The sequence below is a fragment of the Dermacentor albipictus genome, chromosome 3 (assembly GCF_038994185.2).
Source record: "Dermacentor albipictus isolate Rhodes 1998 colony chromosome 3, USDA_Dalb.pri_finalv2, whole genome shotgun sequence".
Taxonomy (NCBI): Eukaryota; Metazoa; Arthropoda; class Arachnida; order Ixodida; family Ixodidae; genus Dermacentor; species Dermacentor albipictus.
The window spans coordinates 25308404-25322488 of record NC_091823.1 but is presented as its reverse complement, the minus strand read 5'-3'; the positions used below and the strand labels follow the sequence as shown (position 1 = coordinate 25322488).

The window sequence follows — 14085 nt, the reverse complement described above, 5'->3', positions numbered from 1 at the left end:
CAGAAATATAACGTGTGTGGTATACATAAGGAGGTCCCACAGTCGAATACTGTCTCGGGATCTGCTGCTGAAGACGCTTGTGATGGTATACAATGTTTGAAGCAACAGTAGCACAGCTGAGAAGTAAGAGTAACGTCGAAACGTGTTTATATCTTATTAGTAACAACTACACTTGGTAACAGCATAACAGGATAAAAAACAATACAATTAGAAAAACTATCACTATCAGTACTTAAGTATGCATTATGAGTGCTTTTAGTTCTATATGAAGTTGGTAAAACTTGTTGCAATTACTACCTTCGAAACTGGTGTCCTCCTGAGAATTCGTTCCAAGGCCTTGCGAACTCCACGGCTAGGTTTTGTAACTTGCAATATGGTCCATAAGGTAATTAGTTGAAAAGGTAATTAGTTGATTTTTGTTACCTAATCGATTATGCATTTCAATCTTTTTCTGCAAGTAGTTTTCGCCGCTTCGAGTATAGACCAGCTCATGAACGAGAATTGTGCTATCTACCAAGGGCAACCTTTAAGAATTTTTTAATGTGTTCGCTGAAACACCCGGTACATAGTGCAGTATAAATCTGGGATGGTGACCAGTGCTTGATGTACATCACACATGGCGAGGTTGAAAGACACTACGGAGCCCTGTGGAATGCCGTGTTCGGGTTGGCCTTAGTTTGAGAATTCGGCGTCGCCCGAGCTGGGAAAGTATGTGCGGCCTTGAAGCAAACAACGGACGTAATTAAATAGCCTGGTTCCACAGTTCGTTTCTTCAAGTTCCTCTAACGCACTGTGATGACAGATTTCGTCAAAAGTCTTTTCGAGGTCAACTTCGAGAATTGCTTTCAGTTGAGCTGTTCTAGGGATGGCGAACATAGCTTCCTGGAGTTGAAAGCAATTATATAGATGGCGTCGTAACATGGGCTGGTGCCCTTCAAGTGCATCGAGAACACCAGGTTTCGCGGCAGATACTCCCTAACGAATTGCTTACTTATCCTCGCGGCGCCGTGTCGTGCATGGTGTGGGTGAGCTTCAAATCGCCGGGCCGTCGTGGGCCAAAGAGGCAGTCAATCCTCGCCGTGGCGCTCCTGCCAAGCAAGTGCGTCGTGCCTGCGGGCAATGTGCGCTGGATTATTCGGGCTGGCGTCGTCGGCCACCGTCCAGACAGCCGCGTCTTCCCAGGGGACAAACTTCGGACAAATCAACGGACGTATGCACTGACAACGCTTCTTTCTGCTGTAACGGCGCGTCGCAATGAAGGGCCCACTTTCAGACTAGCAGCGACAAGCGCCTGTTCCAACGGCGCCCGGCACGAAACTCTTGGCGCTGGGAAAAATTCCTGTCAGAATTTCGAGTCCTGAATTTTTCATATGGATGGAAATACAAAAGCCGAGGAAAACTTTAACAATTTTAGTACTAAGTGTCTCTAGATTGAAAAGAGACAAAGTCGAGGCAGCCATTTACTTCGGAATTTCGAGCGATCTATCCGCTATCTAGGAAAAGCTGTGCTACGGAAAAAGTGCCGAGATGGCGGCCACGCATTCGGTTCACATGATATGTCGCCCTGCTTTCTGGGAAGGTGCCAGGTCGCAAGCAGATCTCGAGCGCCGCAATCGGATCGGATGCGTGCGCGCTCACGCAGGTGCCTCTCAAGTCTTGGAGTGGCAGTGCACCGATTAAAACGGAGACCCCAACAAGGCTCGGTTGAAGTTTTGGGCACCACATTTCTTCTAAGCCGTTAGACGAACTCAATTTTGAAGCCAAATTGAGTGTTTTGCAATTCTAACCTTAAGATCAAAGGTTTCGCGCGGGCTTCATGGCGTAGGTCGAGAGTGAAGCGAACTATCGCTTAGTGTACGAATTGCTTCTCGCCAGCTAACGTTTTTATAAAGAGTAGATGACAGTGGAAGGTCTTACACTGTCGACCGTCGTGCCAAAACCAGTTTGAGTGAACAAAGGAGCGTGAGGAGACCAGCGAACGCATAATGCTCGATGCACTTTGGAAGCCTCGTTGGCGTGCGGTCCAGATGGCAGCTCCAGGGACATACTGTAATAACTCAACAGAAATAAAATTTCTGCGTGGTCCTATGAGAGCGCATTCGGTTGCAACTTTTGCAAAGTCTTATTTCGCTGTTATTGAGCGTTAGATTCAACACGGCCCTGCCGCCAGCTTCGCTACATGACGTATAAAACCGTACTATTTGTGGCGCTAGCTATGTTGGTGACGCTGTTCAATGGTCAAAGTATTACTATACCTGTTCCGACTCACAGGGTTCGGGTTTAAATTCTCTGTGGCCGCCCTGATGACTTAGGTCCGTGCATTTTAAAGTGAGTTATGTGACAATTCGCGTTCCGCCCGGTCGCCATTCCGTCACCGTAAACTCCGGAAATTGTCGCGCCATTTACGGCTACATATCACAATAAAACCTTTCAAAGCGGCTTTATAAATAAATAAAGCCATCTTACTTTGGATCATAAAAGCGCACTGAAAGTTAGGGGGAGATTGTACATTATGTCCGCAAGAAAGGGCTGGCCCTGAAACTTGTTCACTTCAGCTAATTTAATTTCCGCGAGCACATTTTAGTGCATATGGCGTTGCGGCTACCTTATCCATGCCGAAAACAGGGTACACAAGCGGTATATTTATTGACTGACTTTATTGGCAGTCAGTTGTGAAAATAATTAGAAGAACAAAGCTGATTTAGTAGTAGCCCTCACTGCGACCTATCCAACCTGTCATTAGGAAACCTGGGTTACTGTACTAGAGAGGACGAAGACTCTAGAGGAACGGGCATGGCGCAGTTCGAGCCTATGTCTTCGTCTTGGCTTCTGCTGTAACCACGTTTCATTGTGCCAGTAACCAACTATCTCAACTTCCAACATTAGCATAGTCACCCTGTGCCTGCTGCGTGAACAGCCGTCGAGGCGCAAGGTAAGGCTCCCATCACTCATCTGCAGCCCCTTTGTATAAGGTGCTTGAAACAAAATGAAATTGCAGGAGTTAAATGAACACCCAGTCGGTTTATGCGGGTCTCGTAGAGTTCCAACGTGGTCGCTTCCGTCCGTAGAAATCATTCCTACACAGTAGAAAGTAAGAAGTCAGGAGAAATGACCAGAACAGCCCTTAGGATTTCGACGAAGATATCGAAGGGAAGAGAAGGCGAGCAGTATAGGTCAACGGCGGAAGACACCAATGACTGCGTGGCCATGCTGCCGTGAGCCCTTCGAGCTGCAGGGAACTAGTAGGTCTCCCCTGTCGACATAGCTCGCGTGCGGGCATCAAGGACGAAAGCAGTGCCGCTCTTCGCCATAAGCAACAGAGACTTGAGCGTAAAGACGGAGAGATGTCTTCACATAATACTGCACTGTACTGTGTTTCCCTCATACGGCGTTTAATGCTGTGTAAACTATGAGCCTAATTATATCTCACCTGGCACTGTCGCAATCAATGCCCCAGCGCTTCCGTATGATAAGCTGAGAGAGTAAATACCTTAAGTCCAGCGGCGACCCGGGTAACTGCGCCCCCCCCCCCACCCCCCGCACTTGCCCCCAGCACCTTTAAGCCTCCCAAAGTATAGTGAAGAAAAAAATTTATTGTTAGGAGGCGCTGCTTGCCATTCTCTGTTGATGCCGACGGATCTATGAAGTCAACCGTCCGCGTACGCCATGCGTTCGAAATATGTGACGTTGTCGGTTGGGCTTAGGCACTACGGATAACCTTTTTCGAGCGCAAGAGTATATTATCCATTTATTAGGTGTTATTAAGTGGCAAAGGGTCCGCCGATTATTTCGTCTTTGTGTTCGTGGTTGCTTTTCGTTAGCAAATTAATGTTTCAGTTTAAGTGAATGTTCTAATGCGGCGTTTTTAGAACAGCTGTAAATTCCTACATGTCTTTTTTCTTCTTCTTCTGTCTTTGGGGGAGGGAGGGGGCAAGTATACACTATAGTTTTTATTACCTCAAAATATTTGTTTTAGGCTGCGGTTCCGTTTACATTGGAGTCCAAGTATTAAAATGTTGTGTAGCGCAATATAGCAATGACTATTATAGTTGCTCATTCAGAGCTGCTCAATCACATCTTTTTATTTATTTTGCGCCATCGACGTTATTGCATATGCGTGCACTTGAATTGTCACTTTCCGATTTGCTTTCTGCTCTGGGCATTAAACAAATTCATCATCTTCACGCTATTGTCCATTTATTTATTAGTTAAGTCATTATTTCGAGTGAAACAGTGTACACTTTTACACTTGTAGCAGGTCGTTTTATTAGAAAAGCGCATTGAATGACATCCTTGGTGTAAATTTTCTGTAGACATATCGTATAATTTCGACAGAATTGATCAAACTTGAACAAGGCGAATTATGTCAGCGCCAAATTTCCTTTGATGTCTCATTCGGAGACCGCCGCTACAACCGAGAAGATATCTTACCTCCTAGAATCCTCTGAATGTTAGTCATCCGTTCAACGCAATCACAGCTCGGGAATTTGTTTCACATGACGCCGAAGCCGAATGTAGCTGAGAGGGAGAGGCATATCAACACACGTTCGTAGTCTCGTGCAGATGATGGGTGAATAACGAGCCAGCAAGCTCACTTGACGTCTCCACGGGTTTTTTTCCTTGTCTGACTTTTGCACGACGTGGAGCCCCTGTAACTTAACACTTCCCTTGTGTGGACTCATCTTACTGCGTCAGAACATGCACGTGTGCGCTACGGCGTCGGCTGTGCGTGGTTCACGCGCCAAACACGCCCCAATGCCACGAAGAAAGTTTGACTGCCGGATGAAGCCCTGAACGAGACGTCGCGTTGCGTCACAGTACATACACAGTCCTTGAGGTACCGACAACCCGGATGAAACTTGGAACAAAGCCGAGGGTTTGGTGATTGAACTCTGCAAAACGAAGCTCAACGTTGATTTGCAGCCAGTTGACATTGAGCGCGCTCACAGGATTGGGTCTTTTGACGTAAACAAAACAAGACCTATAATTGCCAAGTTCGCGCACTTCAAAGTTAAAGAGCGCATTCTAGCAAACTTGGGTAAACTGAAAGATACCGATTTCAGTGTATCGCCAGACTACTCACCAAACACGCGGCTCGCACGCAAAAAACTTGTTGCATTTGCAAGACCTCAAGGCAAACATTATAAGCTTCGTCACAACAAGTTAATAATGGACAGCTCCACCTATGTATATGATCATTCTACGGACAAAGTAATCCAACGACCATCATAGCTAAAAAATAATCCTGGTGAACAACAAAAAAAATGCCTTCTTTCGATTTTATATACCAACATTAGAAGCCTTCTGCCTAAACTCGACTCTGTTTCTAACCTTATTTCCACCACAGATAGCAACGTTCTTATTCTAACTGAAACTTGGCTAAACACAACCATTGATAACACCGAAATTCAGATTGCCTTAACCGACTTCGATATTTTCCGTTGCGATCGTGATGTGAAGCGAGGAGGAGGAGTGTTAATAGCCACTAACCGCAACCTTCATTGTTTCAAAATTGATATCTCATCTCCATTGGAAATACTGTTTCTGTGCACTAAAAATTCACACCCACCCTTAATATTCGGATCTTGCTACCGTCCTCCTGATGCCGATTCAAGCTTCATTGCATGCTTCCATGAGGCACTTTGCACTCTGGCACATTCTTTTCCTAACGCGCCAATCATTCTGTTCTGCGATTTCAACTTTCCAGCAATAGTATGGTCTGACATAGCACAAACATTATCGAAGCGCAATGCAGAAAGTGAATTTGTTGACACATGTCTTACGTTTGGCTTATCTCAGCTCATCTTCAATTCAACAAGGCATATAAATCAATTGTCCAGTTTGCTCGACCTCTTGTTTACCACGCATCCTGACAACTTTTCTGAGATAACATTTTTGCCCGGGCATAGTGATCATGCTGTAATTCACGCTACTTATCAATTTCATATAACATATCCCATATAACATATAACATATCAAAATAAGAAAGATAATAACACTCTACGACAGAGGGGATTATGTCGCGTTCAATGAAAAGTTAACTCAGTTCAGTTACTCATTTCTTGAAACGTTCACTTGTCGTTCCGTTGAAGATAACTGGTTAATGTTTAAATCCACAATGCAAGAACTAACGAAAGCCCATATTCCTACCATCACTGTAACTGAACGGCCCTCATCCCCTTGGTTTAATAACACATTAAAACGCCTGAACAATAGAAAGAAAAGGCTTTATCGTATCGCCAAGCAATCTAACATGTCGCGCGCATGGGAAAAGTACCGCTGCATTGACAAAATATTTCAGTCACAAGCTAACAAAACTAAGCGATCATTCTTTTCAACCTCACTTCCTGATATGCTACGTAATAACCCTCGTCAATTCTGGAAGGTTGTCAATCCATGCCCAAAGAAATCGATAAATATACTTGACCAAAATGGCGTCCCTATACCTGATACCGAACTTGCAACAACACTTAATTCAACATTCTGTACAGTTTTTACAAAAGAAGCTGAAGGCAATCTTCCTTATTTCCCTAATCCTCAATATCCTCCCATGCCTGCCATCACGTTTGAACCTCATGGCATTTTCAGACTAATAGAATCTTTGAAGCTAACTTCTTCGGCTGGCATTGACGGAATTAACACGAAAGTGCTTAAGAATACAAAATATGTCACTAGTGTCATCTTATCACACATTTTTCAACAGTCACTCTCGTCTGGAGTGGTGCCGCAGGACTGGAAGACAGGTAAGATCATTCCAGTCCCCAAAAAAGCTTCTTCAACGTCATGTCTTGACTACCGGCCTATTTCCATTACCAGCGTTTGTTCCAAACTGATGGAGCATGTAATCTTTTCCCACATCATGAGATTTCTAATTTCTAACAACTTTTTTCATCCTAGTCAGCACGGATTTCTTAAGAATTTATCTTGCGATACTCAACTTGCGCTCTTTATAAATGATATCAGTTCCCAATTAGACCTTAATGTACCCGTAGACTCATTGTTTTTAGACTTCGAGAAAGCTTTTGATAAGGTACCCCACAACCGTCTTTTCTTGAAACTTTCAGCCCTGAATCTCAATCCCTTAATTTATAATTGGTTGCGCAGCTTTCTGACCGGCCGACAACAGTTCGTTTTTGCAAATAACTTTTCATCCCCGCTGTCTCCTGTACTTTCTGGGGTTCCTCAAGGTTCTGTTCTTGGCCCCCTCCTCTTTTTAATCTACATTAATGACCTTCCTAATGACATATCTTCTAACATACGCCTATTTGCGGACGACTGTGTTATTTACCGACCCATTAACAATATCACAGATATCCTTGCCCTGCAGCATGACTTACAAACGGTTGAAAAATGGTGTAAGACATGGTTAATGTCATTAAATGTAAATAAAACCTCATTAATCTCTTTCAATCGTCGGCACTCTTATGTAGCACCCTCATATCTCTTAGGTAATTCAATAATATCATCTGTGACCTGTTATAAATACTTGGGGCTTATCTTAACTCAAGATCTTTCATGGTCCTCTCACATTGCTAAAATAACTAACGAGGCTAACCGCAGCTTAGGCTTCCTCCGGCGAAATCTGAAATTTGCCCCTCCTCCAGTAAAAACTCTTGCCTACAAATCTGTGGTAAGGCCCAAACTTGAATACGCATGCTCAATTTGGGACCCTCATCATGCTAATCTTTCTAACATGCTTGAATCTGTCCAAAACCGCGCAGCCCGATTCATTTTCCATGACTATTCTTCTTATACAAGTGTCACAGCACTAAAATCTAATGCGAATCTTCCTAGACTACAAGCGAGACGTCAAGTGTCCAGGCTCATTCTATATCACAAGTTTTATCATGCTCCGATTGGTAACAGCGTCATATCACCAGCTCACCGCCATTCATCCCGGACTAATCATTCAAAGTCAGTGTACCCCCCGCATGCGCGCACATCATCCCATCTTCATTCGTTTTTTCCACGTACAGCGAGAGACTGGAATGATCTGCCTGAAGAAGCAGCGGACCACTCCAGTGTGACTGCATTCAGGACTGCCATCGAACGCATTTTCCTTTGAAGCAGCCCACCCCTCATGTAAAACCCCTCTCCAGGGGCATTTGAGGAATAAATAAATAAATATCGTCATCGACGAGCAAAATCATAAAGTAAAAAAAAAACTGAAATAGCTCGTCTGCAGTTAAAATCGGCAGTAAGCTTATCATACGGTGCGACCATGCCCGAAATTTCCCGGTGGCGGAGGTGATACCACCCCCCTATGCAACCTTCCCCCGTACTTCCACAATCTCCCTTCTTTCTACGAGATGCTAGGAAATCACTTTTCATTTCCTATGATCATTTTCGGGTGCGCTGAAGCCGCAAGAAATTCTTTTAAATATAGATAAAATTTTCTTATAGTCAACGCATGCATGCAGGATCTGAAAAATATCACCGTTAATACGTGTGCCATACCGTCGTAATGAGGGCCTTTGGGGGTATTTTGAATAAATAAATAAATAAATAAATAAATAAATAAATAAATAAATACCCCAGAAAGTGGATGGAGAGACGGCGCCGCGGTAGCTCAATTGGTAGAGCATCGCACGCGTAATGCGAGGACGTGGGATCGTTCCCCACCTGCGGCAAGTTGTTTTTTCATCCACTTTAAATTCCAATAATTTATCATTTGTTTATTTCATTTAGTAAATACATGTAATTTCCCTTGTGTTGTCCTTGAGGTCTTTGTTTGTTGGCTTCTTATGATATGATTAATAAAAATCGGGCCCGTCGGTTAACCCCCTTTTATTCTCGTTCTTCACAGAAAGTAAGAAGGACAAACACTCGATAGATAGTGAAATGTACCGGCGCTGAGTAGGCAAATAAATGGAAAGACGCTATAGTATATTCTGTATTTTGTAAGTGAGCCAATTAAGCTTTTTTTTTCTTTTATGTTAGATGCTTTCCTGTATCGCCTTTTTACGCGTTTTGATTCATCGAATGAGCGATGAAACTGAGTCTTCAGTTTCCTTTTTGTTTCCTTTTGATTGCAAAGAAGTGGTTGTTTTCACTTTGATTACGAGGAAGTGGTTGTGATGTGTATTGCGTGGTGTGAGTTGTTGTATATGTATACTCAGCGGTGCATCAGAAACTTACGCATCAATTTCATTCTGAAGTCGGCCTTTGTAGCCTGCCTGCTTAATACCGGGGTCCTTCAATGGTATTGAAGGACCCTGATAATACCAAGACCAGTTGCAGCGTGACATAACGTAGAGTCCGATGGCCCGTACACGGTTGGAACTTATTTATTTGCGTCTCTTTCTAATGCAGCATGCGCAGAAAGAGGCACAGTTGCGTTGAGTTCTGGCGTGTCGACGAATTCGGCAGTGGACTGGTCCAAGCATGGCGCTTGCTCGAGTTCGATAATGTTGAGAATGTTTTCAGATTTGAATAGCATGGACGGCACGTACAGGGTCTTCTGAGGACCCATGGGCGTCCAGTAGCGGCCAAGGTTGAACCCGTTCAAGAAGGCTGCACCCTGCGTCAAGAATGAGAACTGCAAGTTGAACAACAAAGAAATGCAGATGCAAGTTTCACACTCAGCTCGGAATGGGAGCTAGGGATACTGACATGATATTTTCTAGTGTTTATTACTTGCGTTAAATTAAAGTCCTAGCAGTCTGAACCCTAGAAAAATATCGTGACATCCCTCATGCAGAACGCCGGTAATAATTTAATATAACAGCTTTTCAGCAGCAAGTTCCGGTTTAGTTTCCATGATGATGATGATGATGATGATGGTGATGATGATGATGATGATGGCAACTTTATTGTACCGCCGGAGACCCCTATTCCCCGTCCCCGGCACACAGGCCTTGGGGGCGGGGGCCGTAACCTCCGCGATTAGAAGCAAGCAAAGAGGTCTTGACTCTTCGCGGCTTCTTCCGCAAGGCGGATGGATACTGTGTTGTGACGTCACGACACAGTATCCTCCTGGAAACTAAACCGAAACTTGCTGCTTGAAAGCTGTTATATTAAATTATTAACGGCGTCCTGAGGCTTGTCATGATATTTTTTATGCTTTAAGCGTCTAGGAGATTCATTTAACAAAAAAATGAATAGTCAGAAATAATGTGTCAATATCCCTATAAAATGTCTAAAACGCAACAAACATGCCTTGTAGTACATGCCTCAGGGTACCTTATGTCGACGATATGCCGTCGACATAAGCACCGAGCCTAAGCGGCGATGCAGCTGCTTCACGAATTGGCTTGGTTCGTAGTGTACATAAAACACACTGAAAAGCTATTCTAGGACGCGCGTCAAATTACACGAACTGATTTTCTTGTCTTTCAGACTTCAATCAAAAAGGAGGTAATGATAGCGCAACAACGCCACCACGATGAAAGACAACGACGCACGTCGCAGCGCCTGTGACGCGTGCCTGTCTTTCATCGTGATTGTGTTCTCGCCCTGCCATATGCCCTCAAGGAAGCACCAAGAGAAGCCCAGTTTACTCCATCACACACAAAAAAAATTGAAAGACAGGAACGAAGACGAATCACAAGAAAATCATAATACCCCCCCCCCTTTTTTTTTTCCTTACTAAACAAATGCTTGCCTTCTTCCAGTTGTCCAGCCTTAGGAATGTGTCCAGCGGCGAAGGCAACGTCAAGGGAAACCTCGCCTCATATGCTCCAAAACCAGCGTCGCCGCATATGTGGCGGCTCCTCTGCGAAGTGACCGCAAGGTTTCCAGACAGTGACTTCCGTTCGTCGATGGGAGTGATGTTCCAGTGAGTGAGCACGATTCCGGAAAGAGTGACATCCGAAATGATTCCCTGGAACATTGTATAAATTATAAACTATAAATTCGTGACGCTGTAAACGCTAAAAAAAGACATATCCAGAAGTTGCTAAGATCTGCTAAGTCGGAACAAGGACATGCACTAATTTGCAGTGAGGTCCGCATACAGTTATAAACCCACTTTTGCGTCGTTAAGGTCTCCGTAGGCATTTCTTCCTTGGCTTTCGACCAGCAACGACAATCTCTGGCCTTTGGTCACCGACACCATGACGTCGGAGACGTTGTCCATGCGAGAAATAACGCCTTGGTACAGCTGCAAACGGAGAACAAATAAGTAGCATCGATTAATGTAGATTGAAGATAAGTGGATAGGTTTTATCTCGTACACGGCACATTACACTGGTTATGCCATTGCGAAAACGCCTTACAGAGTGGCATTTAAAAAAAGCTGTCTATTACCTCCTCTCTTTCGCATAATCTAAAGCTCTCACATTAATAAGCGCATTGAAGCTTATATGTTCATTATCCCACTGTGCGATTCCTGCATCTTCAACGCAATATGAAACTACGACGACCGACGCAAGAGCCATTACAGCCACAACTGCAGCGCGGCAAAAGTAATCCGCAACAGCCAGACATGTAGTGGAGGAGGAAGCGCATGTAGTGTTTTGACAGCCGGTAGTGGCTGCTTTCCAGCTAGTTGTCTTGTTATGTCAATTTCTACTTTCTCACTATTTGCTCTTCCACACCGCAAGATCAAGTCAGTCGCTCGTGCCCCTAAGTGATGGACGTGAAGGCATCAATGACGTTACACCTCTATATGGCCGCATGGTTAACAGAAAGTTGGCGCTCCTATGTACGGTCTCCACCAAGACAAGGCTCAGTTAAACAAGATGGCTTAAAAACATCAGCCTCCTCACAAAAGTAGCATGCCCCCACATTTATTATTGAGTTTATTTTTGCGCTACTAAACCGTTGCTTCTTTAGAGTACTTCAAAACCATTGCTACACCGCAAGAAAAAGAACTGCTCCAGCCGCGGGTGGAACTCAGTCACCCTTCAAAAATCAAATGCTGTCTACGCTGTGGTGTGCATGGCTGTTACTTACAACGGTTCATTTCGAACATGCTTGTGCATTTTTTGTTTCTTTGGTTCTTGAAGGGCTTGTAAAAGCAGCACCTTTGTGCGGCTGTAAAAGCTTTGAAAAAGCTGTGGCTTTTACAAGATCAGCACGTTGGCTGAAAAATCGTGGCGTGTGCACGTACGTCGTCTACGTAGATGTATCCTCGGTCCCGAAGTCCAGGCACCCTGAGTGCTCCAGGGTTGCGCGGCAGGAACGACACGAACGTGTCGTACAGCACCAGCGCTTGGCTCTGCGAGGAAGGTAGGATGTTTTAGATACAAAGCTCCAACAACGACAAAGTTGCTTTTATTTCTTTCTCCTTAAACGAGCTACCGTTTGTAGCATAAACTGTCCCCTCTAAAAATGTTTATCGCTTTCTTGGTTCCGCGGCGGGAAAGAAGTTCCAAACCAGGCTCAGAGCACCCGCCCATTAGATATGCATGTAGCGTGACGAGGAATCATTAGAAGAGAAGCAGAGCCCGCCGATGTCATTGTCACGCTACTGGAGCAGCTTAGACCTTGAGCCCTGTAGTGCCATGATGCTGACGCTAGAAATGCTGAAAAAAAAAAGCGGTGCGAGAAGAAAGGGTGGTTACTATCCCTGCCCGTGTTCTCATGCAACAGATCAATTTTTCCTAATTCAGCATTGCTTGAAACAGCACAAAGAGTGAAATGCATGGTTATTGCACTTCGTAATAGCGCGGTAATAACTGAACGAATCATCCCGAAACTTCGCTGTAGGCGATACTAGATGCTGCATTTAAATGTATCAATTTCGCGCATATGCGCTATTTTAACGAAAATCAGAGTAGAAGTACGTGGTTGTTTCTGCATTCCGGTAGTCGTAGTCACATCACATCATAGTCAGATCATAGTCATTTTTATTGAAAGCAACTATAAGTCATGATCAGCGAAAACTAACCTATTTTTCATCCTTCTGAATACTACGCATGATGCTGCATAGTGAAAACTTACGGTGAAGCGACATTGAAATCAAATCGCATTAAACACTAACCGCATTGCGAAACCTTTGGAAGCATTGCGAAAGACACCAGCGGCTCCCTCGCTCTAGCTGCACTCAGCTCGTACACGTGTGAGCTAAACGAGACAAAATGGAAGCAAGTCTACTGCTATTTCTATTAACGCAGAGCACTTGAGATAAACAAGAGACGTTTAGAGTGTTGGTGGGGAAAAAAAGTAGGCAAGAGATTAATACGAGCTGATCATGTACCGGCATAGGTAGCGCGGTACAAGGTAGATATAGAAGTTCTGAGGGGGAAAAAGATATAAAGGAGATGTATACAAATATGCTAGTATGAAAGACATGTATAGCATGCCTGATTAAATCATGCAGGCTAGGTTACTATTTCTCACCACCCCGTTTCAAAGGGGATGCCTATGAATCATCATCATATATTACCTGCATTCGCGGTCATTTAAGCTTTTCTGCGACAGGAAGCAGCCGGTACAACTTTCAGGCGGTGCCGGCTCCTCGACTTTTTTTTTTGTAATATTTTTTTGTTAATATGAAAGGGACGTAGATTATAGGTGAACGGATGAATTAGTCCGCTTGGCCTTTCCTTACCTGCCTGATCTCCTCGAACGTCAGGGGACGTTCTGACGTTTTCATGGCTCTTGAAAGCATCTCTCGAAGCTCACTCAGACCGAACAGCTGCAAAAAAAAAATGCCCTTATAAAAATTTAAGTACTGAAGCAAAAAGTCACTGTTTCGCCCGAAACGCAAGCATTGTTGGCGTTAGCAAATTATTTGATTGCGTTAGCAAACTACTTGATAGCTATACAAAGTAATTAAGGTTGTAGCTTTATCAGCCGTACGAACTGCTGCAAACATTAGCTTACTAACTAAATTAACAAGCACGGTGTCACGTGCCCACCGGCGAACATGAACACATTTCACTCGATGACCGCAAACAGTCGCTGTCGGAATGCTAGCGCGATGAAGAGCGGCAGCAGCGGCGAGCGAATTCTCCTTCGTGCTGCCTCTCGCTTCAACTCGAACTAGGTGCGCGAGAACACAGCGCACACGGAGCCGTCAGTTATCTCGGCTAGGCTACACTTCGAATTCAGATTCAGATTGCCTCCTAGATAGGACGCTCACGGCCGCACCATGCGCTGCCGCCTCCGGAGCACAGACATCGACGCACTTCTCTAGAA

At 44.4% G+C, this 14085-nt stretch overlaps 1 protein-coding gene and 1 non-coding gene across 2 annotated transcripts in view; one reads left to right on the top strand and one right to left on the bottom strand.

Moving 5' to 3' along the window:
- Positions 1–8558: 8558 nt before the first annotated feature.
- Positions 8559–8630, top strand: TRNAT-CGU (transfer RNA threonine (anticodon CGU)). Its single transcript has one exon. It is a non-coding gene; the product is annotated as a tRNA-Thr (tRNA).
- A 641-nt stretch (positions 8631–9271) lies between these two features.
- Positions 9272–14085, bottom strand: part of LOC135903866 (beta-galactosidase-like) — a 28975-nt gene continuing 24161 nt past the window's right edge. Inside the window, exons 11-15 of the mRNA XM_065434277.2 lie at positions 13496–13582; positions 12053–12160; positions 10970–11101; positions 10604–10822; positions 9272–9520 (exon numbers count right to left, since the gene is read on the bottom strand). Coding sequence (XP_065290349.1) covers positions 9284–9520; positions 10604–10822; positions 10970–11101; positions 12053–12160; positions 13496–13582 — 783 coding nt within the window. The 3' untranslated portion in view covers positions 9272–9283. The remainder of the gene's footprint in view (positions 9521–10603; positions 10823–10969; positions 11102–12052; positions 12161–13495; positions 13583–14085) is intronic.